The sequence below is a fragment of the Cryptomeria japonica genome, chromosome 11 (genome assembly GCF_030272615.1).
Source record: "Cryptomeria japonica chromosome 11, Sugi_1.0, whole genome shotgun sequence".
In the NCBI taxonomy this organism is placed as follows: domain Eukaryota; kingdom Viridiplantae; phylum Streptophyta; class Pinopsida; order Cupressales; family Cupressaceae; genus Cryptomeria; species Cryptomeria japonica.
In genome coordinates this window covers 392,885-419,369 of record NC_081415.1, presented here as the reverse complement: position 1 = coordinate 419,369, position 26,485 = coordinate 392,885, and the positions used below count along the sequence as shown (strand labels likewise).

General features: G+C 38.2%; 1 protein-coding gene across 1 annotated transcript in view; it reads left to right on the top strand.

The window, feature by feature from the left end:
- Positions 1–26,485, top strand: part of LOC131075217 (NADH dehydrogenase [ubiquinone] 1 alpha subcomplex subunit 9, mitochondrial) — a 47,433-nt gene that overhangs the window by 13,467 nt on the left and 7,481 nt on the right. The window contains exon 8 of the mRNA XM_058012049.2: positions 7,232–7,363. Within this exon, the coding sequence (XP_057868032.1) occupies positions 7,232–7,363 (132 nt within the window). The remainder of the gene's footprint in view (positions 1–7,231; positions 7,364–26,485) is intronic.

Below are 26,485 nucleotides of genomic sequence, written 5' to 3'. Positions count from 1 at the left end.
CAAAAAAAGAAAAGCAATCAAAGGATCAACTGAAGCAACAAGTGCAAACTTTGTCCTCTTACTTGAATTCCATAGTTGATTCTTCTACCATGCCACTCAATGTGGCTCACCAATCAGTTATTTTAAGTCCGGAAGGAGAGGTTGAAAGAGATGTTATTGAAGGTCTTCAAAAGTATCAAGTTTACGGGAAAGTGACCGAAAATTGGGTGGCGAAAGTCAAAATCCCTTTCATTTGATTTCATTGTTAAGGCCAAAGCTGTTCATGATGAAGCCTTAATCAAGAAAGAAACCATTGAAAAGAACCTAAAGAATGTTAAGAAAGAAGAAGTAGCTTGGAAGGAAATCATGAATGATTTCAGACAAATGATGGAGATCAAAATTGACATCCTTGTAGCAGAAAAGATTCTACCTAACATTGAAGAGAACTACTTAGAGATATGGACATAAAGTATAAACTGGAAATTAGTGATTATTGATCAAGTTTCATCAGAGCAAGAAAAGCTTATGCTTTCTTGTGATCAAGTGTGCGCAAAACTTCAAAGTCAGTTCACCGTCATTCTTCCAAGTGCATCATTGATGGAAGACTCACAAATATTACAAAATGGTTTCCAGAGCATGGTTAATCAACAACTTTTCAACAAAGAAGTCTTCAATGAAAACACAATGGATAAGTTGATTGATACCTGCACGTCCTTGAAGGTCTATATTTCTCAAATACCTAATATGGTGGCAGAGCTAAGCGACATCTACAAAAACCTGAAGACTTGGAAGATGAGAATAGCCAACATCCTTATTCTTAAAGGGAAATCTGTTACTCCAGTCATCAGACTGTTTAGAATGTTCAAGGATAAAGAATCCGGTCAGCAGAACCTGCTTTCAGAATTAACAACTTCATCAGCGGCGCCCTTAGCTGGCATAGAATAAATGCAGTGATGCATATTGTATAGTTTTCATTTTTGTTGTGTGTGTGTGTGTGTTGCTCGAATCATGTTTTTGGCTTTCTTTTGTAAATAAGTTTCATGATCAAGTTTTCTTATTCGAGTCTTATCTTCATCTCTTTTTGTAAAGTTAGGTTTACCCTAACTCTTTCTTTTGAGGTAGTTATTTTAAGTGCTCAACTCAGGTAGTTACTCAAGTAATTAATATTCCAAACGAGTTAGTTATTTCAAGTTGTTGCACTTAAAGTGAGTTGGTTATTTTAGGTAGTTATAAAGGTGGTTAAGGTAGTTACCGTAAGTGGTTGCTAACCTCACCTATATATACCTCATTGTAATTCAATCAAAAGGGGGGTTCCACTTTTTCACAGAGCATTGTATGAAGGACTCGAATAGTACTATTCAAGCAAGAAAGCAATAGAGAAATGTTTTGGATGTGTGTTCAATTCGTCTTGAGTGTTATTGTTAATGTTCTTATGTCCTATCAATGATAACCATTTGCTTTCCTTTAATATTGCATGTGAAGAAGATTATCATTTCAAGTTTTGGTATCTTAACTTGAATGTGTGGAATTTAAAAAAAATTGGTAAGTTTATATCTTATTTCTCAATCAGTTTTGACTGTTCTTATTGTTCTTTAAATCTTAGAAAATTTATATGCCCCCATCATACTAGGGAGCTGCCCCTCTCAAACGCAGAGAGGAATTGTTATTGTTTTGCATTTCTTCAACTGTTGTGAACACTTTGTTGCTGATCACAGGGCGAAACAGGGTTCTTTAAAAAGAATACTTAAAGCAACAAATCTGTTTACCAACAAATAAGAAGTGCAGATCTGATCATGAAAGGTTGTGTCCCTTTCAAAGGGCAGATATAATGAAGAGTTGCACTCTTTCAAAGGGTGCTAATGGTGGAAAGGGCATGTCTCTTGCCAAGGGGCATACATGATGAAGAGGTGTGACCTCTCCCTCACATTGAGAGATATAAAGGAAAGGAATCAAAAGCATCCAGTGACATCACCATTGATCAGATCAGAACTGTTATTAAGTTACAGGCAGTAACATCTGTTCTTGGTGGTATGCATGAGGACTGTCACAGTCCTATCAGGATAGACTGTAGCTTGTTTATTTATCAGATCACAACCTTTATCTCAGATAGACTGTGTCATGCCCCGTTCCTAACCTTCATATTTCCTTTGATCAAATGTAATATATGCTTGACAGTTGACACTATAGTATTAATAATATAACTTTATTAATAATCATGATCAAACTAGAAAGTAGAAACATCCGATCAATACTGAAATGAATGTATTTTAAGGGGAAACCAATTATGGATATATCCATGATTACCCAGCCACAATGGAAATCACATGATAATCAATGGTGACAGGAAAATAATGATGAACAATGAAATATAGTTAATCAATGAAAATGATAAGTAGTCATTAATATTAGTTAAGTCAAAGAGGTACAAATGAGTAGTTATGGGCAGGGGTCGTGTAAAGAGACATCTCCTTTCACCGCATATCTCCTCACATCCTATTTAAAGGTGGATACATATTCTGTCAAGAGCATTGATTGGGGGGTGGGTGAAAAGCATCAAACAATCCTGGAAGAAGGGAGCATAAAAGGAAAGATGGAATCTGCAAATTATCATAAGCTAAGGCGATATTCTGATATGAGGTTTCTGTGCATATTTCTGATAATACTTTCTGTTTACTATTGATAGCAGATTGCTGTTGAGATTATCTCCAATCTGCTCATTTCTGATTGCTGTTGAGATTGCATGTTATTTCCAATCTGCTCATTTCTGATTCATACTATGTGATTGCTTATGGTTATTTAACATGGGATATGTGATAAATATGATGTTATATATATATATATATATATCTATGTATGTATGTATGTATGATGTATGTATTCTGTCCGATTATTGTAATCAGCCATGGTTGGGTAATGAAGGATTGCAATATGGAAAATGGTGTTGGGTTCACCTCTAAGCATGCCACCTTATAGGTATGGCAGGGTCCACATGAGTTCAAATGGGGGCGAAGGTGCTCTGCCTTTGCACTTAGGAGGGTTAGACTTAGGACACCCTATTGAGGAAATCCTTGTCCTCTCCACCATGGTGATAGACGGGATCACGTGAGTGGGAGAAGATGGCTTGATTGAGGGAGAATGGTTGTTAAGACACCCTATCAAGTGTGGCTTGGTTAAGGGAGAATGGTTGTTAAGACACCCTATCAAGTTACCCATCCTAGCTTGCTATGATTGGGATTCCTTTAGTTATGATCTATGATTCTGATCTATACATTTATAATTGTTTGTAATTGCAAATTGCTTTAAGTTTATGAATTATTGGTCCTTCTTTACTTTATAGTCTTTCTACTTTACTTTATGAATCATAGCTAGTCTTTCTTTACTTTATGGAACATAATCAGTCATTCTCTATTTTATGTATCATCATAGTTAGTTGTTTGTAATTATTATATAATTTGTAGGTTAATTTCCTAACTTGTTTGCAGGGTTTTTCTATTAAAGATAAAGGTATCTCTCTCTAACCCACCCTTAATCTAGGTTAACTTGGACATTTTACAAAAAGAGACATTACAATCAATGTCTTCTTATGTTTTCAACATGGGCTTAAGAGCAATTTCTTGGGTAACGCTAATGATTATTACCATTTCTTCTACTAAGGAGTACAAGGCAACACATGGAGTTGTTTGGGAGGTAATTTGGGTTTGTAAAATCTTGAAGGATAGGGATATACGTGTAGATGAGTTGACAACAGTCCACTGTGAAAATTAGACTGTTTTCAAGATGATTAAGAATATTTTTTTATTATAGTTGTTGTGCATTACCTATGCCAAATAAAAAGGAGTTTTCTGGTAGATTGAAAGTGTATCTCTGTTTAGAAATCTGTACGAGACTCTTTTTATGTGAAGGTTGCAGATGTTACCTGTGTGGGTGGAAAACAAGTGCTGGTAGCTATATATATATATATTGGGTGAATAAAATGATGGCCAATTAGACTATTTCTTTCTGGGGGAGCTACTGAGTTTTTGTGCATAGAAAATACAGGCTGTTGAGGAATGTAGTTACCTGGAAATATTTGAAAAAGTCTTTGGGCTGCATTTTGACATGGTATTCTAAAGATATATTCACTGTAGATGGTTTTGTTTTGGGAGGCTGAAGATAGAAATTCAGTTTTGAGAATAGGCGTGTATTCTGAATTGAAAGCTGCTGATCAGAGAGATGAATGTTTACTACATATGGTGATTGTATTGTTTACAGTATATGGACTTCAGCCTGGAAGTGAAGTTTGAGAGGTCATTTTTTTAATTAAAATATCATATTGGTTGGGGACCGACTTCAGAAGATTGTTGGCACTGTGTATCTTTGCTGAACGTGGTATATGTTCTGGAGAAGTCTGAAGTTCTTTTGTAAATCTGAGTTCATTTTGGGGAGTTGGTGCTCTCTTTCTCATAGAGGTTGGTGCCTCATTCTGCTGGTTGTCTGTGAGTTGATGCTCATCGTTTTGTGTTGGGTTGGTGCCCATTATGTGTTGGAGCAGACTTCTTGTATCCCAGAGTTTTGGCTGTTAATGAAAGAAATTTTATGCCGTGTTTTTTTACCCGAAAGGGTTTTCCACAAGAAGAATTTAAGTTTTTGTCTTGTGTTATGATTGCATTTTCATATCTATATGTTGATTAGTTGCTTGAGTTTGTTGAAGTTTTTGAAAAGCTTGAAACACTGATTCACCCGTCTCCCCCTCTTAGTGTTTCCTATATGTTTCTCAAAAACCACCCCAAAAAATCACACAAAAACAGAAACATCTGTCCATGCATGACCATCATCCCCAAAAAACTCTGTTCAAACCATTACATCATTATTGAGCGCAAAAATTCGCTCGCAAAACCATTTAACAATTTATACAAACCAGGAATCGACATAACCTGCCTACGCTGTTTGAATAAACTAGAGCATTAAACTGAACATGGCTAAACCCAAAAGAAAGAACACACAGACCAACCTAAACAACTTTGAATTTCATTGCAGAGAGAAGAAAATTAATTACATGCGCCATGTGAGCTCCTCAGGTTCTCAGCTTCCACCTACCTACTCGCCCTCTTCCTCTTCTGCGGCCACAACTCTCTGCCCACCGAGGGTTCTACTTCTGCCTTAGCTTGTTGAATCATCACTTCAATTTCCATTAATTGCACAAAGGCCTTTAAGGCTTCCCAACCATGTTTGGCCTCCGCTCTGTGATGTGTTTTGCAACATCCCTCCGGCCAGCGAAACAAAGGGAATGGATTTCCCTAGATGTTCATGTTCTGCATTTTCAATTCCTTCACGGACATCGAAACCTATCTCGGTACCGCCCATTCAAGGATTGAATCCATTCCGTCTAGGTAGTCACTATGCACAATTGATTCCATAACCTTTTTCACCATTTCCTCCGACTGACCCACATCCAATCCCCATGCTATAATTAATGAATAAACATCCATGTTCGTTCTATATCTATGTGTCAGTTTGCCAAATACCTTTCCTAGAATTAACTGCACACACTTGATTAGTCTTTCATCTTGGAATAAAAACATTCCTCTTAGTCTTCTTTCTATCACATCACCAAAGAAAGGGCATAACTGCTTGCGTGTCTTCAACGTAAAATTCACCTCCATAGTTTCTCTATTACCCCAATGCCGTCAACCTACTCCACACCCGCTCAAAGGCTTCTTCAGAAAGAAAAAGACCGTTGAAGTATCGAGATGTGAAGGCACACATTCATAAACAATAACTACCACTACATTCTGCCATAAATGCAGCGTCCTCTTCATTCCGCCGCCCTTTCTCACAACACTTCTTCAGACAGTGCATTAATTAAAATCCGTCAGAGAAGTACGCCATAAAAAACTGCGAGCTATCCTCCCCAATCAATCACCAAACTGCTCTAAAGAAATTTGTCTAAAGTCTTCAATCCTTAGTTCACCAACCTCTTCGAAAGTTAAAGCCCATTTCGATAAAGTGTCCGCTTCCATGTTCCCCGATCTCCTAACATGTGTTATACAGAAATCTTTGAAAGATGCTAATTCTTCCCTTATTTTGGCAATTGTATTTTGTAAATGCCAAGCTTCAATACTTCCCTTCATAATTGCTTGGATGATAATTAAGGAGTCACCTTCTAAATGAATTTTCAAAGTTCCCAACTTCCTACCAAATCTAATAGTCGTTAATGCTGCTAGCGCCTCTGCTACATTGTTTGTGCCATTATCCAATTTCTTTGCTCCCAGTGCTAACACATCCCCATTCCAATCTCGAACAATGAAGCTTGCTTTGACAGTCCAGGGTTCCCTTTAGACGCTCCGTCAAAGTTTATTTTCCACCATCCCTCCATTGGTTTTTCCCAGGCAACCTCAACTGGCTCTTTTAGAACTGAATCAACCCAGTTAGGCCCCTTAATGGGCTATTATTGACTTCTTAAGTATCTAGTATTAAGTACATTTCTCTGAAGTTCACAGTCTTTGCACCAGTTTTTAAAGAAAACATTTATGATGGCACAGTACACATTTTTCACATTACACTAAATCCACGCCCACATAAATTAATGCTTAGACTGTACATAACAATATGAATGGTGAATTCAGTATCATTATATTCAATATTGTAATTTTATTATAATTTGGATCATATTTTATACAAGAATGTAATTGGTAAATAATTTTGAAGTTGGATGATATCTCAACTGGTTGTTCATTATGGTTCAGTTTTATTTTGCAAAGAATTCTTTAACATGTACACAGTTGTATATCCTTGAGCCAAGCTAAGGCAATCCAGGAACCCTGTCAGCAGTTTGTATATGAAAATTGATTGAGACTGTAATTTTTAAAAAAAATTTAGTGGAACCATAGTTCAGTTAACCTTAACAAAACCATATTATCATAAGCAGCACTTCGAAATGTAAACAAGAGGTATTAGATACTGCTAGTTAGTTGAAAAGCTATGTCCTCTATGCTTCTATAGTAAAATGTTAATATCATATGAAAGTTGTGTGTGTCGTTTCTTTTCATTGAATTGAGCACAAAATGAAATTAGCGTTTTTCCCTTGAAGGCTGGTTTGAAGATTGCGCATTCACACTTTATTTGAATTATCAAGAAAGCACATGCTGGATATACTTTCTGTTTTCAAACATTTGGCATAATAGTTTGTAGTGTGATACTTAAGGTTTTGTTATTTTTTAATATTCATTAATATCTTCATGATTTATATCAAATTAACTGGCAAATGATGCAGATAGCTAAAGAACATGGAGGTATTATGAGGTTTATACAAGTATCTTGTCTTGGAGCATCTCCATCATCACCATCTCAAATGCTAAGAACAAAAGCAGCAGCAGAGGAAGTTGTTCTTAAAGAAATTCCAGAGGTTGATCTCCACTCTTTACCTTGCATATTTTTTCAGTATACCCTGTTGAGCATGAAAGTTGTGGTAGCTTAGTAATCAAAGTCGGTAATAAAACTATCTTAGTTTGAGCTGAAGTCTCTTAGATTTGCAATTGAATTTTTATTCATTTTGATGTTTATAAACTGCAGATTAAGTTGCATGAAATGATGATGTAGCAGGTGATTTTCATGATCATTGTATACGACCATAAGAAAGAGTATGTTTATAATAGAATAAAGAGTGTTGTTACATTATCTTATGTTAGGTTGTATAAGTGGTTAATTTTTGTGTTTGGGGGTATTTGCTTTGGAATCAACCCCTCACACGGCACACCTATTCTTCTCATGTGTGAATTTCTGACTTGTCAATGGTTTAGGGATCTCTATTCAGGTCTCCTCTTCATATTATATTACGTAAATACTCCTGAATGGATATAATGCACTGTTAATTGAGATCCAGTGAAGAATTTCAGTTTTATAGCACAAGAATGATATAACAGTAAAGGGTAATTTCCCATTCTCTGTATAAATTATTGTAGAATAAGAGATCACAGATAATATAAACTTAATGTCCTCGCTATATCTCAGTTTAACATGCACTATATAATTGCGCATGCAGCCAGGCAGGGACAGGAGTAATCCCAGAGTATTTTAAATGCAGAGATAACCACTTGGTAGCAACTAGTAGCCTCTTGATACACAAAAACATTACCACAAGAGCAGATACAAGCAGCCTTGAGTGAGGCACAACACAAAGGCAAGGCTACTCTCAGAATCAATGCCAGAAACCAATGCCACTGAAATGTTGGAGGAAGTAGTCATTCATGGCCAAATCCTTTCTTCTAGGTAGCAATCCATCAATTTTTTTTTTCTTTTTCAGCCTTTTCCAATTTTTTTTACAACAATGTCAGTCAACAAGGGACAGATGATCACACAAATATCAATAAAACTAGTTGGTCACATTGATTGGATAGGAGTTACAGCTGAAAAGGCGCTGAAACTATAGTTGAATCTCAACAATAAATACATTTAAACAGAGACAACAATTTATACTGAGAATGGGAAATGATATTCATGATATATCAGCAAATAGGGCACTTCATTCTTTACAAATCGGTCACCAATTAGGGCATGATTTGGGTATTTTCCTTCAAGCCGACTTGATGTAGCTTTTGACAAGTAAAAAGAACAAGTAGGACAAGATTATGAGGTGGCTAAAGCTTTTAAATTAGATAAATTCAACTCAAGGTAAAGGAGCAGTTGGAAAGAACTCAGAATTAGTATAAGCAAATGCATGCTTTATAGAGGAGCATAAATTAATGTTAGGAGACAAAGTTTGACTTTCCTTGGGTAAAGAAAGGCCACAAGAACAAGCTAATAAAATCAAACAAATAAGGTTGTACTTTTACTATTTTGGAGGCTATAGGTGATAATGTTTTTAAAGTTGATTTTGCTTAATGAAGAAATAGTGGGTTGTTAACTGTCAGTTCTTGTGGCTTAATGAGTTCTCTATTTTGGAGAGAGAAGAAGAATGGGTGCTGCCCTCTTTCGAAGATATGGGTTTGTGAGCTCTTGTAATTTTTATGTGGCACTCATAAAAAACAAGGGAAACGAGGGACAGAGCTTAAAAATCATGGAAGATAAGACTTAAAGACCATAGGATTCATCAAGCCGAATGGTATTCCAGAAAAAGTGGAGTAACTCTCTTCCCACTGAGTGTCTCATTCAACTTTTGTGGGACCAAAAGCTCCCTAAGAAGGGAGGTGAGATTTGAAAGTATTTGGTGAGCAAAATGTGAACAATAAGATGGATTTAAAACTTGTGGAGAACATAACAGGCTGATCAGATTACAGCATAGAAGAACTCAATTGCAACTCAGCTCCATTCACAATGAACATGTACAAGATGATCAAGTGATGAATGATTCAATCCCAAGCCTCCTATCTATAGGCAAGAAGAAACCAACTAGAAGCGTCCTAGCCTTTTTGCCACTATTAACTAATGCTCCAAGGAAAAATAATCAATGCAACCAATGCACAAATAATTAATGCTCAAGCATCTCCATGGTTTCCCCTTTGCTCTTTAAACTGAGTTGCTTGCAACATGTGCCCCAAGCATTAAATGCTTTAAAAATCTTGAATGAGTTCAACAATTAACCAAAAATATTAAATGCATTCCTCCAAAGAGCATAGTTGACTATGTTGCATTCCTCCAATGACAAAAAAAAAGTATGTAAAAACTAGGTGGGCTATAGCTATCAAGCTGCATTCTTTTTTTGAGTGGACCTCAAGAATAGGTTATGAGATTTTTCCTCTTCTTGTAGTGCTTGAGTCACTTTGATTCTCTTTTCGCACAATCTTCTCATTAGGTCCATGTTGAACTCAGATTTAGCCCTAGGAGGTGTGGGCTCCTTTATTGTCCCATTCAAACCTCATCAAGAGACTTAACATGTTCCAACACTCAATCTCAATTACCCAAGAGATCTCCAGCCTCACCTCAATTTGTCTAGCAATGTTGGGTACAATGCGAGTTGTCTCATGCCCAACAAAACCCCAACTGTAGCACCATAATATTTAAGTGTCTCTCTCAAAGGGAACAATTATTGTTCTCAATGCTAGCAGATTATCTAGGAAATAATGAGGATAAGGGAAAGAAAGGGAAATGAGAAAGGAGAACAGGAAAGGGAAAAATGATGTGATAGGTAGAGATGGAAAAGGCAACGAGAGGAAGGCAAGTAAAGGAAACTTGTCATTATGGATTTGCCAACACATGAAGACCTTGAATTTGAAAAATCTACCCATAGGATTTGTCAAGATCAACTCCAACGCATTAAGACATAGAAGAAGCAAATCGACCCAAGGATCTTGCCAAGATTGACAAAAACTAGCAAGTTGTTGACATATCTGTTAAAATATTCGATGTTATGAAACAATAGAGCGAGAGCTCTATATAAAGAATTTACAAGAGACGATGTTTCTAAAAGAAACAATCGTAAACTAAAGCTGAAAATAGAAACTAACTAAATAAACTAAAGACGACTAAGATGATAGAAACTAACTAAATAAACTAAAGACGACTAAGATGACCATTTAAGAAACATTACAATACTCTATTAATCTCTATTGATTCCTTTGAAGTTACCATATCTAGGAGAGGGGTTTAAATTAGCAAGCCTAACAACTGCTTGATTTTTGGCTCTATGATAATGGTTGAACTGTTGAAACTTACCTCTTCAATTTTCAATGTTAGAAAGTTCACCATGCTATGTAACTTTGAATATGCAATTGGAGTCTTGTCCCAAAGCCAAACATTGATGATCTTGAAGTCCTCTTAAATGATTATCTTCTATTTTTTCAATTTGTTAGCTAGAGTCAAACCAAGAATGAGCCCTTTTGTGTAAAAGACATTATGAGTGTTGATGCCATTTACTAGTTGCCAAATCTAATAATCTTTCCATTGTAGTCCCTTAATATTGCTTCTACTACGAATTCTCCAAGATTTGATTTTGAAGCCCCATCAAAGTTAATTGTGACCCACCCCTAAGAGGGAGGATACCATGGCTCCATCGTTTAGTTCTTTGCTTTTGGTTTACTTTGATCAAACAAGTATTTTAGGTTAGGCTAGTTGTTGGGGATTATTAGGTCACTTGAATTCCCTAATCCATTCTTTAAACTTAGTAGATAGAGAGGATATGAATTTTTTTAAAAATTGAATAAAAAATCCTCTCATGTTTGCTCCTTTGCTTTAGCCTTTCATTGAAGATCTTGTTATTTCTTGGCAATCATATTTTTGAAATTAGCTTGGTTGGAGCTAGATCCCATAAATCTTTTAAGATCCCCAAAGTAGGACATTATCATGCCTTTTGGTCTTCTTTGAGGGTTTTATTAAAGCTCCAATGAGTCAACTCTAATTTTAGACTATAAATTGTAATGAAATATCTACCGCAATATCAAGCATTTTGTAGAAAATATTAATAGCATAATTATTAATATATTAAAATACAACATTTTAAAATCTATTAATTACATAGTATTTTAATTTAATATTTATAAAGTGGAAAGTTCCAAAGATATATGCTTATTTTTTAATTTAAATTTATTTATTGGTAGAAGGTTTACATTAAACTAATAAATGTTAAAATATTGTATTTTCATATACAATAGTGATAATTTAAAAATTTATAGGTAAATTAATTTAAAATATACAAATTTAATATTTGATGTTTGTTATTCAATTTAGTGCATTGGTAAAATGGCAGCTGCTCCTAGCTACATTGGCCAACCCACCTTCAAATTGACTGTTTGCTGCTACAACTAATAAATTAAATACAAGAATAATAATGTACATGACAATGCATAACAAACACAACAATAAAATATATCTTTATTCACACATGCAATTATTGTAGAGAAGAAGACCAGAGATGGTCGGCCAAGGATTACAATTCACTTGACTATACCGTATTACCTCCCTTGGCGGCACACAACATATTTAAAGGACCTGATGGTTGCTGAGAGGTACACAACCGTCAACCGACACATTAACTACCCGAGTGTGACAACCCACTTAATACAAACAATTAATAGATCGGCAGATAACAAATATTATCAAACATAACGATAGGCCTTTTATGCCGACGACATCATCAAAAGAAAAAAAGTCATCTTCCAAAAGACAAGTAAACATCAAGTAATATCTGGAAAGACTAATGACAAGAGTGTAGGCAATGACTTGTACTAGACGACCCTAACTTGTAGTGTACCTGCCAAATCAAATGGCAGTTTGGGGGCAACGCCCCAAACAGGGTCAACGAATAGTGCCCTTAGCAAGGTCGAGGGGCAGCGCCCCTTTGTGGGGTTCCAAAGCAGCGCCAACACCAAATTTAGACCTTCAAAACCACACGAAACTCCATGGCGCACATGATTTTCCTAATTTTTTAAGACGCCAGAAACATTATTGATGAAGCCAGAAAAAGGAGGTTCTGTGTCAAAATTAGAATGTAGAAGCTGTGAACGCCTTAGAGAACTGAACTTATGATGTTGTAGCTGCCACACTGTTGATGTGTCTTTTGTACACAACCAAACAGAGAATAAAATACTCAAAGGTATCTTATCCTCTCTTGAATAAAGTTCCCGAATGTTGAAGATATCGCAGAAGGATCAATCGGAGAAACTTCAAGGTTCTGTTATGTAGGTTCTCTACTCGTGGATAAGCACCAGTGGTCGTTGTGTTTGCTGTTTTACAAGGGGCCTTACGTACTTTCAGGGAAAGCTTGTTCGTGCAACTACTTTTCAATGAGGAAATTGGATTCTTCTAATACTAATTGATGTTTCAAAAAAAGGGCAAAAGATAATGGTTTTAAGGAGATGAAACTAAACTAATCCTAAGAATGACTCAGTGAAGACTGGTCTTGATAAAACTCTACCAATTTCAGTATTGCCAAAAGATTACAACTCCACTGGAATTGGTGTGATCTTCTAAGGGGATTCAATGATTTTCAAATCATCAATGGGATAGATACAATCACTACGATACATATCAACATCTCCAATAATGATTGAACTCTTAAACAATCTTAATATCTCCAGTTGACCACACAGGGCGCACTTACAATCAGTAAGGAGATAGTGGTTTGGAATACGAGTCTTACCAAAGATCAAGCACAACATTCGTCCTTCAATCTTAAAAGTTAAATGCTATCTCTACTAAGAGTGATGCAAGAAGATAAACAACCATGAAAATAGCCACAAGGATTGCAATAAAACACCATAACCTCAATATTTTATTGATCTCATAGCCAAATAAACAACAATTGTTCAACTTTCTCTCTTCACTACTTATTTCTCTGCTGCTAACAATATTAATCTTATTTCTCTTTTTTTCTGACTCTAACTCAGTAACTCTTTAAAATGAAATGAGTGAGGGCTTATATAGCACTCTCAAATACAATGAACGGCTTGGATCAAAAGAAGATCAACGACTGAGATTTTGACACCTAAACCCTAATTAGGGTTTGTTACAAAAAAGTCCCCATTTAGATAAACATTATCAATCCATAGCCAATAGAAATTGGCACAAATAACGGGGAAATATAGCCCAATGGGAATAAAGTTGCCACATCATCTCATAACAACTTTTCATCTAGAACTTTGTTCCCTTTTCTATGTTCTTTTTTGGCATATTCAATGAATTTGGACGTAATCCCCTCAATCTCAGCAATGGGAATCTCATGGAGGTTCTTCATTCGTTCTTCCAAATGGAGGACTTGATCAAAAGCTATGAGAAGGGTCGTCTCCCATCCAGGTTCTAGCTCTTTTGTTTTCTTGATCAGGAACATAGTAGCATACATATGATCTCGTTGCTCTTCTGTGACCATGTTCTCCTCCTTGCAAAAAATGATCTTGATCCTGTCTTCCAACTCTTGGACATCTACATCTGTCTCGATCTCAATCCTTCTATCGAGGATCATACACAATACATCAAACACCTTGTCTTGAATAGGGTGGATGGTGCCTTCAACTCGACTGCATCTGGCATTGATGTCTTCAAAAAGAACTTCCTTCATCTGGAGCAAAGTTGACCATTGCAGAAGGCTGTGGGTCCCTCCATCCATTATCTTCTCTTGTGCTAAAATCTGTCTCGACGTCCTTATCACTTGCAAGACCGGGATGACAACATCTCTAGTGTGAGCGAATGCATCCACAGTTATCAATAGATTTTGAATGATCTCAAGGGTCTGGATAGCCCGATGGACCGTCTTCATCATTGTTGTTGCAAATTCAATGGCTACCTTGTAAGACTCATCAATCCAAGAACTCATGAGTTGAGCTAAGTTCTTCATCTTTTCTGCCTCATTTATTGATTCGGGAGGAAGTGCATGCAAAGGTGATACTGCTGGATCCTGTCGCCTTAATGGTTGATTAAGGTGGCTAAAATAATTCCTCCAAGCACTAACCTCCCTTTCTAGCTTATTATTCTTTTCCATTTCTTCTTTGAGTCTGTCATTAAGTGCTCTCACTGAATCAGTTGCTTCTTCCATGGCCTGCTCGGAGGTAGGTGGACCAAGATCAAATGTCTCTAGTTCATATTCCTCTGCCAGAATCTCATCCTCATACTTGTCTACCACTGGTGTGGCTACTTGTACCTTTCTAGATCTTGTATCATCTCTAATTACCTTTGACATCTTTGTAGCCTTCTTCTTTTCTATCTCTTCATGGGAACTTCCCATGAGACTTTCCAAGTCGAATACTTGTTCTTCCTCTTCAACCACAACTACCCTTGTCAGTCTTTCCTTTAGCCAATCTGGAATAGAAGACTTTCTTTCCCTCACTTGTATTTCCTTAGGTAGAGGTCTATCTTCTCTGAAAGGAGATGTTGTTTCATCATCATTCTTTTCTTCTTGTTGCTCATTAGCATCAACCTGGAGAGATTGACTTGATGAATGCTGAGGTGCTTGTCCATTACCTTGTTTATCATTCTGCACCATGGATTCCATAGGCTCATCAATCTCATACACTATTTGTCTTTGATCTTCTCCTTGACTTGTTTCTTTTTCATGCCTAAAAGACGTACTCGGTGGACGATCAGGATTCACTTTTTGTTTCTTCTTGGAAGGCTCTCTCTTCTCAGGTCCTTCTTTTCTCTTTGATCCCTTGGAATGAAAAGTATTCTCACTCACACTTGCTTCTCCTTCTTCTGTTCTTGTTTCCAGGGTGAATGTCATGGCTACATTTTGCTCCTTCAATTTTTGATGTTGTACGTCCACCCATCTGCGAGTGCAATTTAAAACAGGATCCATCAATGCTCTTAGGTCTGCAACTTCTGGCTCATTCCAATCTATCTTCACCTCTTTATCCTCCTTCTCATAGGAAGATTGGAGATATCTACCACTGTCCTGGGCTTGATCGGCTACTCTATAAACTTTATCGGCTACTCTGTAAACTTTACATTCCGGATAAGATCCAAGGGTAGTCTAGAATGCATCTTTCTTTTCACCTCTACATCATCTTGGAAATTCATCTAGAAATCCTCCACTTGAAACTCATGTTTGTACTTCTTCCCAACTGTCTCTTCCATATGTCCATGAGGGTTGGAATTCTCCCTTGAGGCAAAGGATGTGAATGAATACAAAGATAATTCCTTCTCTGCATCTTCTGCGGCTTGAGAATTAGGACATACCTCAATTGTATTTCCTAGCAAAATAGGTACGGGGATACCATTTCCATGCTTATGTCTTGATGCTTTAGCATAAGCCGCCAATTGTCTAGTTACCTCAAGTAGTACCATTTTGTTTGTAGGATATCTCGGCAACATGTAGGGAGGTGAAGGACATCCATGGACCCTTATGTAGGTGAATTTTGGAAACTGAATGAACCATGTACCATGCTTCTTCACAAGATCTTGTGCCTTGGTAGACAGTCGATGGTGAATCCCTCCTTGCAATGTCCTGGTGATGTACATCGTGAAGGTGTCATTGACTAGCTTGTAGCAATTCTTAGGTGGATGATGTAGTTGAACATAAGAATCACAAGCTCTTATTTCTTCGGGTCCTCTCCCAACAACTCCTCTGTGTGGTAGCCCTGCATACTCAAAACTTCTGACTAAGGAATATATAACATATGAACTCATGTGGAATGTCTTAGTAGGGGCTAGCCTCCTCAACTGCACGTCTAGGTTGTTGCTAATGATTCTAGCCCAATTGAGTATTCCTTTTCCTTGGACAATCACTTGTATGAAGAAGAACATCCACTTGTCAAAGAAGAAGGCTTGAGAGGCACCAGTAACCCGATTGAGCATGGTTATCAAGTCCCTGAATTCTTTCTGGAAATCAATCCTGTGTGGCGTATTAGGTATCTTGTTCAAGCGAGGCCTACTCTTGAGTAACCAATTCTTGTTGATGAAGCTCAGACAGGTATCAGGATCATCTTCGTAGATAGATCTAGCTCCTTCCAAGCTCTTGTAGATCATATCTCTTGGCTCCGGGAGATGAAAAGCTTCACTTATAGCTTCTTCTGAGAGATAGGCCAAGACAGTTCCCATCCTTGGCTACGATCGTCCTCTAATGTGAATCATAGTGCCGGGCACATTCAATCATCAGCTCGTGACATTTGACTGCGGGAGGGAAGCCTGCGGCCTTGATGATTCCACTCTCAATTATCCTCTTGGCAACAGGTGATGGCTTGCCGATGTAGGGCGCTTCTCGAAACTTCTTCACATTGAAGTTTCCTAGATTGGCATCTCCGATATTGCTCCACTTGGACACGATCCTGGTCTCCAAATCATCATTCTTTTGATCTTCTTTGATGAGAGCCTGTTGGGTAGTGGATCCACTGGCCTTGGGGGTCGTCATTTGATACCTACAAAAGAGGCTTAAGTTAAGTTTAAGTATAATACCTCAAGATAGGAGATTTAAAATCTTTCAAGGAAATGATTAGATTACAATTTGAAGATAGATCGATAAACCTTTAAAATTATGAATTTTCAAATTGATATTACTTATGAATTAAATCAGATTATGAAAGACTTAACCTTACAAAGGATTGATATAGAAAATTAAATTAAATCAAATCTTCAATATGCTTTCAAAATCTGACTGTACATACCTTCTCCTTGATTTTTAGCTATCAACCTTGAAAAAATGGATAAAGGAAAATGGAGATTCGCTGGATGAAAGGTCTTTGATCTGAATTTCAGATTCTTCCCTTGTTGACTTAGCCTTCAATCAGCCTCCAACCAGCCTTCAATCAGCCTTCAAGCAAGAAATTCGCCTAAACTTGCTGAAATTTGCACTTCCAATTCTGCTCTTCAAATTCGCATAGGAGAGAATGAATGAATGATTAAAAAATTCAAAACACACTTCTCCTTTATAGGGCGCTCCCATCATTTTACTACTAGGCCGACTTGATAAATGTGTGAAAAAATAAAATAAAATCACTTTAAAGCATGGCCGACTTAGTAATAAGACTAAAAAAAAGGTTTTGGGCGCCAAAGTGTGAAACTTTTTATTTTAAGGCTTAGAAGAAATTAATTAATCAATTTTATAAGTGCCTAGATCATGCGAATTTGCCTTACTCCCACAAATGAGGTTTGATTAGCATTTTAATGAGAGGATATAGGTAAGCCTAGTGGATGCTAGAGTTTGTTCAAAGTTTGATGAAGGCACATTTTCTTCATAGGCACTAGAATGCTCATGGTATGAGGAAGGCTTAAATCACCCCGAGGAGGTTTGCTTGAATTTCTTACCTAGGTTCATTTGATCCATCTATCAACACCTTCTCAACCTTGATTTATCACCACTTCATGCTCTTGTCATCATGTCTTTGCCTAGCCCAAACAAGGTGAAAAATAAGCATCTCCAAGGATTTCTCCCTGGACCCTTTGGAAGGGTCAGGAGCGATTTCCTTGATTAGGTCTCAATTGCCTCATTCTTTCACTCCAAATTTCTCTTAAAGGCGAGCATATGCTAGTTTTAGCTCAACAAAGCCTAGGGATTCAATTTTTTAGCTTCCATCATGGGTAAATTAGGTGATCATGAGAATTTTGCTTTGGACCCTTTAAAAGGGTCAGGAGCGAAATTCTCCTCCCAGGTTGATTTTCATCATTTCAAAGTCTTAAACCTCCTCTCCAAGGCAAACTTGCATTGAAACCTTCTCAACTATGCCTCAAAAGTCAACAATTTTGGTCATATCAAAGAGCAAAGTGGAGAAAAAGTGGATTTCGCTTTGGACCCTTTGGAAGGGTCAGGAGTGAAATCCATGCCTTAGGTCAAAAACCATACTTTCAAACATCTTCAATCACTTCCTAGGGCTAGAATATGTCAATTCGCCATTACCATGTCCAAGGAATCAAGGTTTCCAGTGCAAACAAGGAGAAAAAAGGTGACTTCAAAGAATTTCGCTCTGGACCCTTCGGAAGGGTCAGGAGCGAAAATCTTGTTTTAGGTTGGTTTCACACCTCTTTCCTACTCAATTCACCTTCAAACTTAGTTAAATTCACCCCTTTATCACCCTCATGTCTACTTGTCATTTACTTAGCTTGAAACAAGGTCTTTCCAATGCCTTGGGCAAAAACAAAGGGTTAGATGAGGATTTCGCCCTAGACCCTTTGGAAGGGTCAGGAGCGAATTTCCTCCTCCAGGCATAATTTCCATCACTTTGTCGTTTCAAACTTTCTTCCTAAGGCAAATATGCATCCAAGTTCTCCACATCATGCAATAGAAGTTTCAAACTTGGTCAAAACAAGGAGCAGAGCAGAGGAAATATGAATGCCCTAGACCCTTTGGAAGGGTCAGGAGCGAATTTCATGGTTTTGGCTCATTTTATACCTCAAACTTCCTTTCCTTGCCTTGGATATAACTTTTCAAGACTCCTTAAATCATCATCAAGTGACTTTGCTCATCAATTCTTGAAATCACCTCCTGAATCTCCCCTTGGTCACTGATTCTGCTTAATCGACTCTAACTTGGAGGAAAAACAGGACTCTGACATGAAAACCGACACTCCTGACCTACCTTGACCCGAGACCTTTTATCTCTTTCACCCAATCTATCCATCTTCATTCTCCTGAAAGGTAAAACCTCTAAAACAACCCAAGGGTTCAAGGCAAACAACAAATGACTTCCTAAAACCAGGCTTCACTCAGCTTTGAAAGAAACCCTAATCTACCTAGCCTAGGTGACCACTCACTCACTCAAAACACTCAGCAAGCAGAGAAAAAACCTAGCTAAGGGAAAGCAAAACTCAAGAAAAAAGAGGGGGTCGCCATCCTAATGGGGCGATGTGTGAAATGGTCACAACACACACCCAATTGTTTGACCACAGTACACTCCTACCAAGGTGTCGCTGTGCTGCTGCCAAGTGACTCACACAATGGACCAAACCCCTCACCCGTACGGGCCGCTTGATGTAGGGATCCCAAACATCGTATGACAAAACCAAAAATGTCTTTCGTACACCATACCACAAAATTGATGGCTCTGTTGCCGAGTGCTTATGTATGTTGTACGATAGAATTGAAGGGCATCGTACGAAGCGTCTAGTTTGGATGCCGTACAGTAGAGTTGACGAATATCATATATGTGGTCTATGTCGTACGCCGTACGGTAAGGATGTTACCAAGGTCCATTTGGTGGATGGGAGGGTTTGTACACTGTACGACAAAATTAAATTTTGTTGCGCAGTCTGTACATTGTACAATGAAAATAAAGATTGCTATGAAGAGAGCCATGCGTCATATGTCGGAAGTACGGATTGATGTGTGAACTGAAGCTGTCGTATGGAAAATGTTGTGCTTGATGAATGTCGTATGAAATAGTTATGATGAACGAGATAGTTATGCCATACGAGATAGATGCCAAGGGGATGTTGTACGTGCAGATGCCAAGGGGCCAAGCTGGTAGATTGTCATACAGGTTTGGGAACAACTTGCTCTATGTGGAAATGACTACCTTGCCGTACGTGGAAACAATACCAGTGAAGCCATACAAAATTCAATGGATGTGATTGTACGGTTGCATGCCACCATCGTACGGTGTGGAATGAAGCAAACTACCATTGTACGAAATAGTAGGGAGTCTGTACGGGTGCAAGATGTTGTACACAATGTTGCCGTACAGGTGCAAAATGAGACTGTTGTACGGGTTTACCCTAAAACTGCTGTACACAATGTCGTACAAGTGCAAAATGAAACTGCCATATGGGTGCAACTTGAAACTGCCGTACAAGGAAGTTTGGAGTATGAGTTTCTCCATAAATTTCTTGTGATGTTGATTTTCCTTCACAAGTACCTGTACACTCCACATTACATATTCTGCTCTTCATATTGTCAGATGTATCCCTCATAACTTTATATGCTTTCATTGGTTTCTCTTCAACAAGAGTTGTAGCTTCAAGAAAATTACATGGTGAAAATACCTCATAGTCCTCAATTTGCCAGTGGAATAGTTCATTCAGGGAACTTGTCTCATCTTCAAAGAAATCTTCCAGTTGGAGCACCCCTGCATCATTGGGTTCAATGCCTTTCCTCCCTTCGTCCATACCTAACTCTCCACCCTCAGACTTTGAGTTGGAGGATGCCAATTCTTCACTCATCGCTTGGTTCCTCAAGTCAATGATGTGCTTCCTCCCATCACTCTCAATCAAGAGTGTGTTCCGCTTTCAATTATGATTTGCCTTGACAGTAATCAACCATCCCCTCCCAAGGAGTGCATCGTATCCTTCTTCTGTAATGGGATGACTACAAAGTCCAAGAAAAATTGTTATGTCCCAATCATTACTTTTTGTGCCATCAATGTTCCTAATGGCTTGATGTTGTGCTGGTCGACACCTACCAAGTGGAAGATCGACGGCCAGAGTCTCAGCTTTCCCAGACATTTCCAAGTGTCCTTCGACAGCACATTAACTCACCATCAGCAACATTGGATCACTAGCCTCGTTCCCTTTAGGTGGTGGTTTTCCCATCAGTTCCTCCTATTGTGGCTTACATTGGTTCTTGGATGACTGTGTCGTTTGTGTTGGCAATTGCCATTCTCAGCTGCGACATAGTTTGAAGGTGGCCTGCCACCTTGATGGGTGTGGTTGTCTATAGCACCTACCGAACTATGTTCTTCTCTAACTCCCACAATGACATACCTGTAGTTCCATTGGAAGTTACTTGTTCCTTCGCCAACACTTGTTCTACTTCGGCTTTGCCTTCTTAGAGTCTTTCCTTCTTCGTACAAGTGTTTGGGTACATCACCTTCTTCATCTGTGCTCTTGTGATTGCCAGAACTACCTCGTCTTGTTCCTCTACATCCAACATATTAATACCCTTATGCTTTGGGCAGTCAATGTCTTCATGATTTCTGGGTCCACACCATTTGCACAATAGTTGTATGTTGTCTTTCTTATTCTGGCAGTCTCTTGCAAAGTGTCCCCATTCTCTACATTGTTGACACTGTATGATAGGACGTCCTCTGGAGTCATACTATATTTGGTTTCGCCCTTGTTGATTTCGATGGGCTATACTCTCCCTATGTGAAGAATACTTGCGTACTTCTAGTCTTCAAAGTATATGGGCACTCCTTTATTGAATGACCCATCACTTGGCAAATCTCGCAAAACATCTTTTTAGGACAATTATCTTTCGTGTGCCCCTCAACTTTGTGCTCAGTACATGATAGTTCATTACTTTCTTTATTGGTTCCTTTCTTGGCCTTCAATTCTTTCTTCATTCTCAACATATCCCGTCGAAGGGCCTGTATGGTTTTGGATTCTTCATCACTACTACCTTCAGTGCTCTCATCATTGGTCTTCCTCTTCCCTCGGGATGATGTTTTGTTTTCACTCTCGATGTCCATCTCCTGATTGTAAGCATCGACATACGAGGGTGGAGGCACTACGTTCATCTTCTTGCGCAACGAAGGTATCAATCCCTTAGTGCATCACCTCTTGTTCAACCGGCTGGCTGGTTGCTTCTCCATCTTGTTAAATAGTTCTTTCAGCCTACAGTAGTAAGCGCGTACATTCTCATTTTTCCCTTGTTTGTTATTGTAGATTTCGGCCACGATCTCATTGTCATTCCTCAAGAGTTTGAACTCCTCTTCAAATGCCTTCTTTAGTTCATTCCACTCGGCCTTGTCCTTAGCATTTAAATCTGTGTACCAGTCAATAGCAATTCCTTGAAGGGTGGTGGGAAATGCCTTCAACCAATAATCGTGGCCATCTTGGCCACTCGCCTCCCATATCGTTATACATGTCTTACAATGCCATATAGGATCCTCCGATCCATCCTCTGTAAATTTAGGGAGTTTCTGCTACTCTTGGGTGTTCATCATTGTTTTCACTCAGAAGGTACGAAGGAGTCTTTGGCTCAGGTCCCCTTATTCTCGGTTCTTTGGCGAGGGACAAGTTCCCGCAAATTGGTTTCTTGCCTGCTTACCGCCTTGTGTGCTGGAATTGGGGGACTGTATCGATCGCTACGTTCCAGTGCTTTCCTTGCACTCTGTTGACGTGTATTTTGTACACTATCAAACATAGAATAAAATACCCAAGGGTACCTTATCCTCTCTTGAGTAAAGCCTCTGAATGCTGAAGATATCGCGAAAAGGATCAATCAGGGTGACTTCAAGGTTCTTTGCTGTAGGATCTCTACGTGTGGATAAGCTCTCTGTGGTATGATGTGATTTGCTGGAATCACAAGGGGACTTACACTTGACGACCTCAATGTCTGATTTGCTTTGAATATTGCTGGAACACAGGATTTTACTAGCTTAGATTTGAAAAAAGGAAAAAAAGATGAAGGTGAGGAAAGGATCTAATTCTGATACTAAGAATGTAGGAGCAATGAATGATCTTTGATGAAATTCTAACTAAGTCTTGTTTTGACATCTCAGGACCATCTCCACAAGGTTAGTGCGATCTTCGAAGGAAAGCTTTATGATGTTCAAATCATCACTGCAGGCATAGACACCATCAGGCTGATGCATATCAATGAAGAAGCGACAATTGAAGTTAAGCTTAAGCTGAATGATTCCAGTTGACTACACAAGGCAAGTCTGCAATCAACAAACTGCTAGTAGTATGGATTACGAATTTCATCATCAATTAAACACATTTCTTCCACTCATCTAATAACATGAAATCAAATATGAGAAGTATAGAGACCATGCAAATTGTCGGATCGACCCATAAATTTCACCATTTCTTCAATGAAGTTTTACAAGTCTTTTACAACAACATCTTGGCAACAATCTTTGCCTTCTCTCTCTTCTCTACTCTAATTGCTATTCTATCAATTGACTAATCACCTTCTAACTATTCACTCTCTACCTTCTAACTGCTTTCTAACTGCCTTTACAAATGAAGAGCCGGGGCTTATATAGTGCCCACAATACAATTCGATGGCTCAGATGAATTTGAGATCAATGGCCAAGATTCAACAATGAAAACCCTAATTAGGGTTTGTTACAACCATTACATAACATTTAATGCTTGACCAATGATAAAATTACATTTCAAGGACACATGTCTTCTCTGGAAAATTCGACCAATAGATAGCTGGGGTAGGTACATCGAAGTTTTTGCCACCTCCCATGAGTTAGGTACATTGAATCTGGACATGCTGAGGTGGACCAATCTAATTGGAGGAGTGATGACTAGGATGCCACCTCGTTTGACACTCGTAATTTGGTGGATATTCAACTTGACGTTGCTGAGAAGCTAGCTTTAATTAACTCTTCTGGAACTATCTTCTCCTATGACGAACCCTTGCTCTGACTTCTTTTGTCTTTGATGTGCAGGGTGATGAAGTACCTCGCCTTGGAACGCTGGATTGGAAGAAGCTATTCCTAATGATGCTTGACCGAAGAAGGCCGTCCTTGTTGATGCTAGACTGGAGGAGGTCGCCCTTATCCTTGATACCTACACAACATTTCAAAATTAGTATTATATCTTGAAGTCTAGAAATTAAACTTAAAAGGAAGATTTAAGATTTTAATTAGGAAACTTCATGATAAATCTTGAGTTATCATTTCCTAATTAACCATGCAATACTTAGACTTTCCAAAACAAATGTCCAAAAAATCAAACCTTAAACAAGGGTGTCAAGATGATTTTGCCATACCTCCTCTTGAGTATTAAACTCTAAGAAATGATGTAAAAAATGGATTTTGCTAGGCAAAATTTAAATCAAAATTCTCCCTTGGATGAATTGCGCCTCCTCTAACTTCAAAAGAATAGACTCCACCCTCTTTGATCTTCAACATTTAGTAGAAATTCGCTCCACTCTAGCCAGATTTCGCTCCTCCAATTCGCACTTCAACTTTGCATTTGAAAAAGGATGAATGAATGATTTGAAATATGAAACAAACCCCTCCAATATATAGAGCGCTCACCTCTCTTCTCTCCAAGGCCGACTTGCCAAAAGGGAAATGAAAATGAAATAAAATCCTCCTCAAAAGAAGGCCGACTTGCTTGTAAAAGCAAATAAATGTATTTGAGCGCTCACCTTCATTTAAAATTTGAAAATTAATTTTAATGCCTCCAAAGTGGATTTTTGATTATTTCAAGGCCTAAAAATTAATTTATTAAATTAAAATGCCTTTAATTTAATGCGAATTTGATTTAGCCTTTCCAAAGGCCTCAAAGTTAGCAACTTGGTGAATTTTAAGGAATATCAACACTCGATAAAAAATGAAGGATATCACTAATTTCGCCCTGGACCTTCAGTGAAGGTTAGGAGCGATTTTTCAATCTTGCTCTTAATCCTTCATCTTTTGGATTCCAAATTGCTTCCAAGACATAAAATATCATCTCTTCTTCCTATCCACACAAGATTTGGTCTCAATTCCTCAAACAAAGGAGAGGATCCTGAAAAATCGCTATGGGCCCTCTCTGGGGGTCAAGAGCGACTTTTTGATTTTAGGCTTGATTCTTCATTTTTTTTCATTGAAACTTCATTCGTCATTAAGCAACATCCTTCCTTTATCCACTCCATCCAAATTTGCTTTGTTGTTGCAAGGTAAAATGAGGATTTTCAACAATATCGCTATGGGCCCTCTCTGAGGGTCCGGAGCAATTTTTCGCTGTGGGCCTTCACTGAGGGTCCGGAGCGACTTTTCATTTTCTGACCAAAATCATCAAGTTTCAAAGGCAAAATAATATTCATCACGCTTTTGGAGGTTTCTTCCCCTTATCCTAACCTTGCCTTAGCACCATTTTGAAGAAAACATGCTTTTTTTGAAAATCTCGCTGTGGGCCTTCAATGAGGGTCCGGAGCGATTTTTTGGTTCTAGGCAAATTCCTTTATCTTTTAATCTTCAAATCACCTCCAAGGCATAACATATCACCTCCTCCTCCTGTTCAAGCAAGATTTTGCCTCAATTCTTCAAACAAAGGAGAGAAAACTGGAAAATTGCTATGGGCCCTCTCTGAGGGTCCGGAGCAATTTTTGTAATTGCCTTCAAAATTTTGATTCTCAATGATTTCTTTTCACTTCAAGGCTTTTCAAACATCGTTTCAAACCCATGCCTAACCTTAGCTTTCCTCAAACTTGGATGAAAAATTCCCATTTTAGATTTCTCGCTGTGGGCCCTCTCTGAGGGTTCGGAGCGATTTTTCGTTGTGGGCCTTCAGTGAGGGTCAGGAGCTATTTTTTCATTTTGGGTTGATTTCTTCTTGTGTTGATCCTCCAAATTATATTCAACGGATAGAACATGCTTTCCTTCATCCCTTCCAGTCATAAAATCACTTTGATCTTGCAAGAATAATGCATATTTGAAAATCTCGCTGTGGGCCCTCTCTAAGGGTTTGTAGCGATTTTTGCTACCTAGACCAAAATGCTTCACTTTTTGTCGAAAAATCACCTTGCCAAGGGAGATATCGTCTTGTTCTTTGTTATGAATAAAAATTCATGTCCAAGAAAGGTCCAAAAATGTGCACACAAAGAAAATCGCTGTGGGCCCTCTCTGAGGGTCAGGGGCAATTTTACCTTTCCTGGGCAAAACTCTTTCAATTTATCATCTTTGATCAAGTCTGGATACCTCATTATGCTCATTCTATCCTTCACCATGCTTTTGACATCTTAAATCGACCAAATAAGGCTAGCAATGACCCTTATAAGATTTCTCGCTGTGGGCCCTCTCTGAGGGTCAGGAGCGATTTTTTTGTTTTCAACAAGGTCCTTCATCATTTCTAGCCAAAACTTCTTCAGGCGGGTGGAGAAAGTCATTCATTTCCCTTTCATGCTCAAAACTTAGTCCTTTACCATTGCAAAATGAAGGAAATCAAAATCTCGCTCTGAGGGTCAGGAGCGAGATTTGACTTTTTGAACTCTCTGTCAGGATAATTTTATGGAATATAACATTTAAGTGACATTTCCTTCTATCCTTCTTCTTTCTTATACTTTAAGTTATATTCCATATATACTTTTAGGATGTTTGAGAGTGGTTTCAGACCTCCAGGAGCTATATTGCAAAATCTAGTTTTTGGAGGTTTTTTCAGTTTCCAGACTTAGTCAAATTTGAGGATCAGGACATTCCAGACTTCATCACTCACCAACTTGACCTAACTCAAGCAGAACCTGCTATCCAGGTGATCCCCTTGGCGACACTCAAAATGCAAAGGCCAAC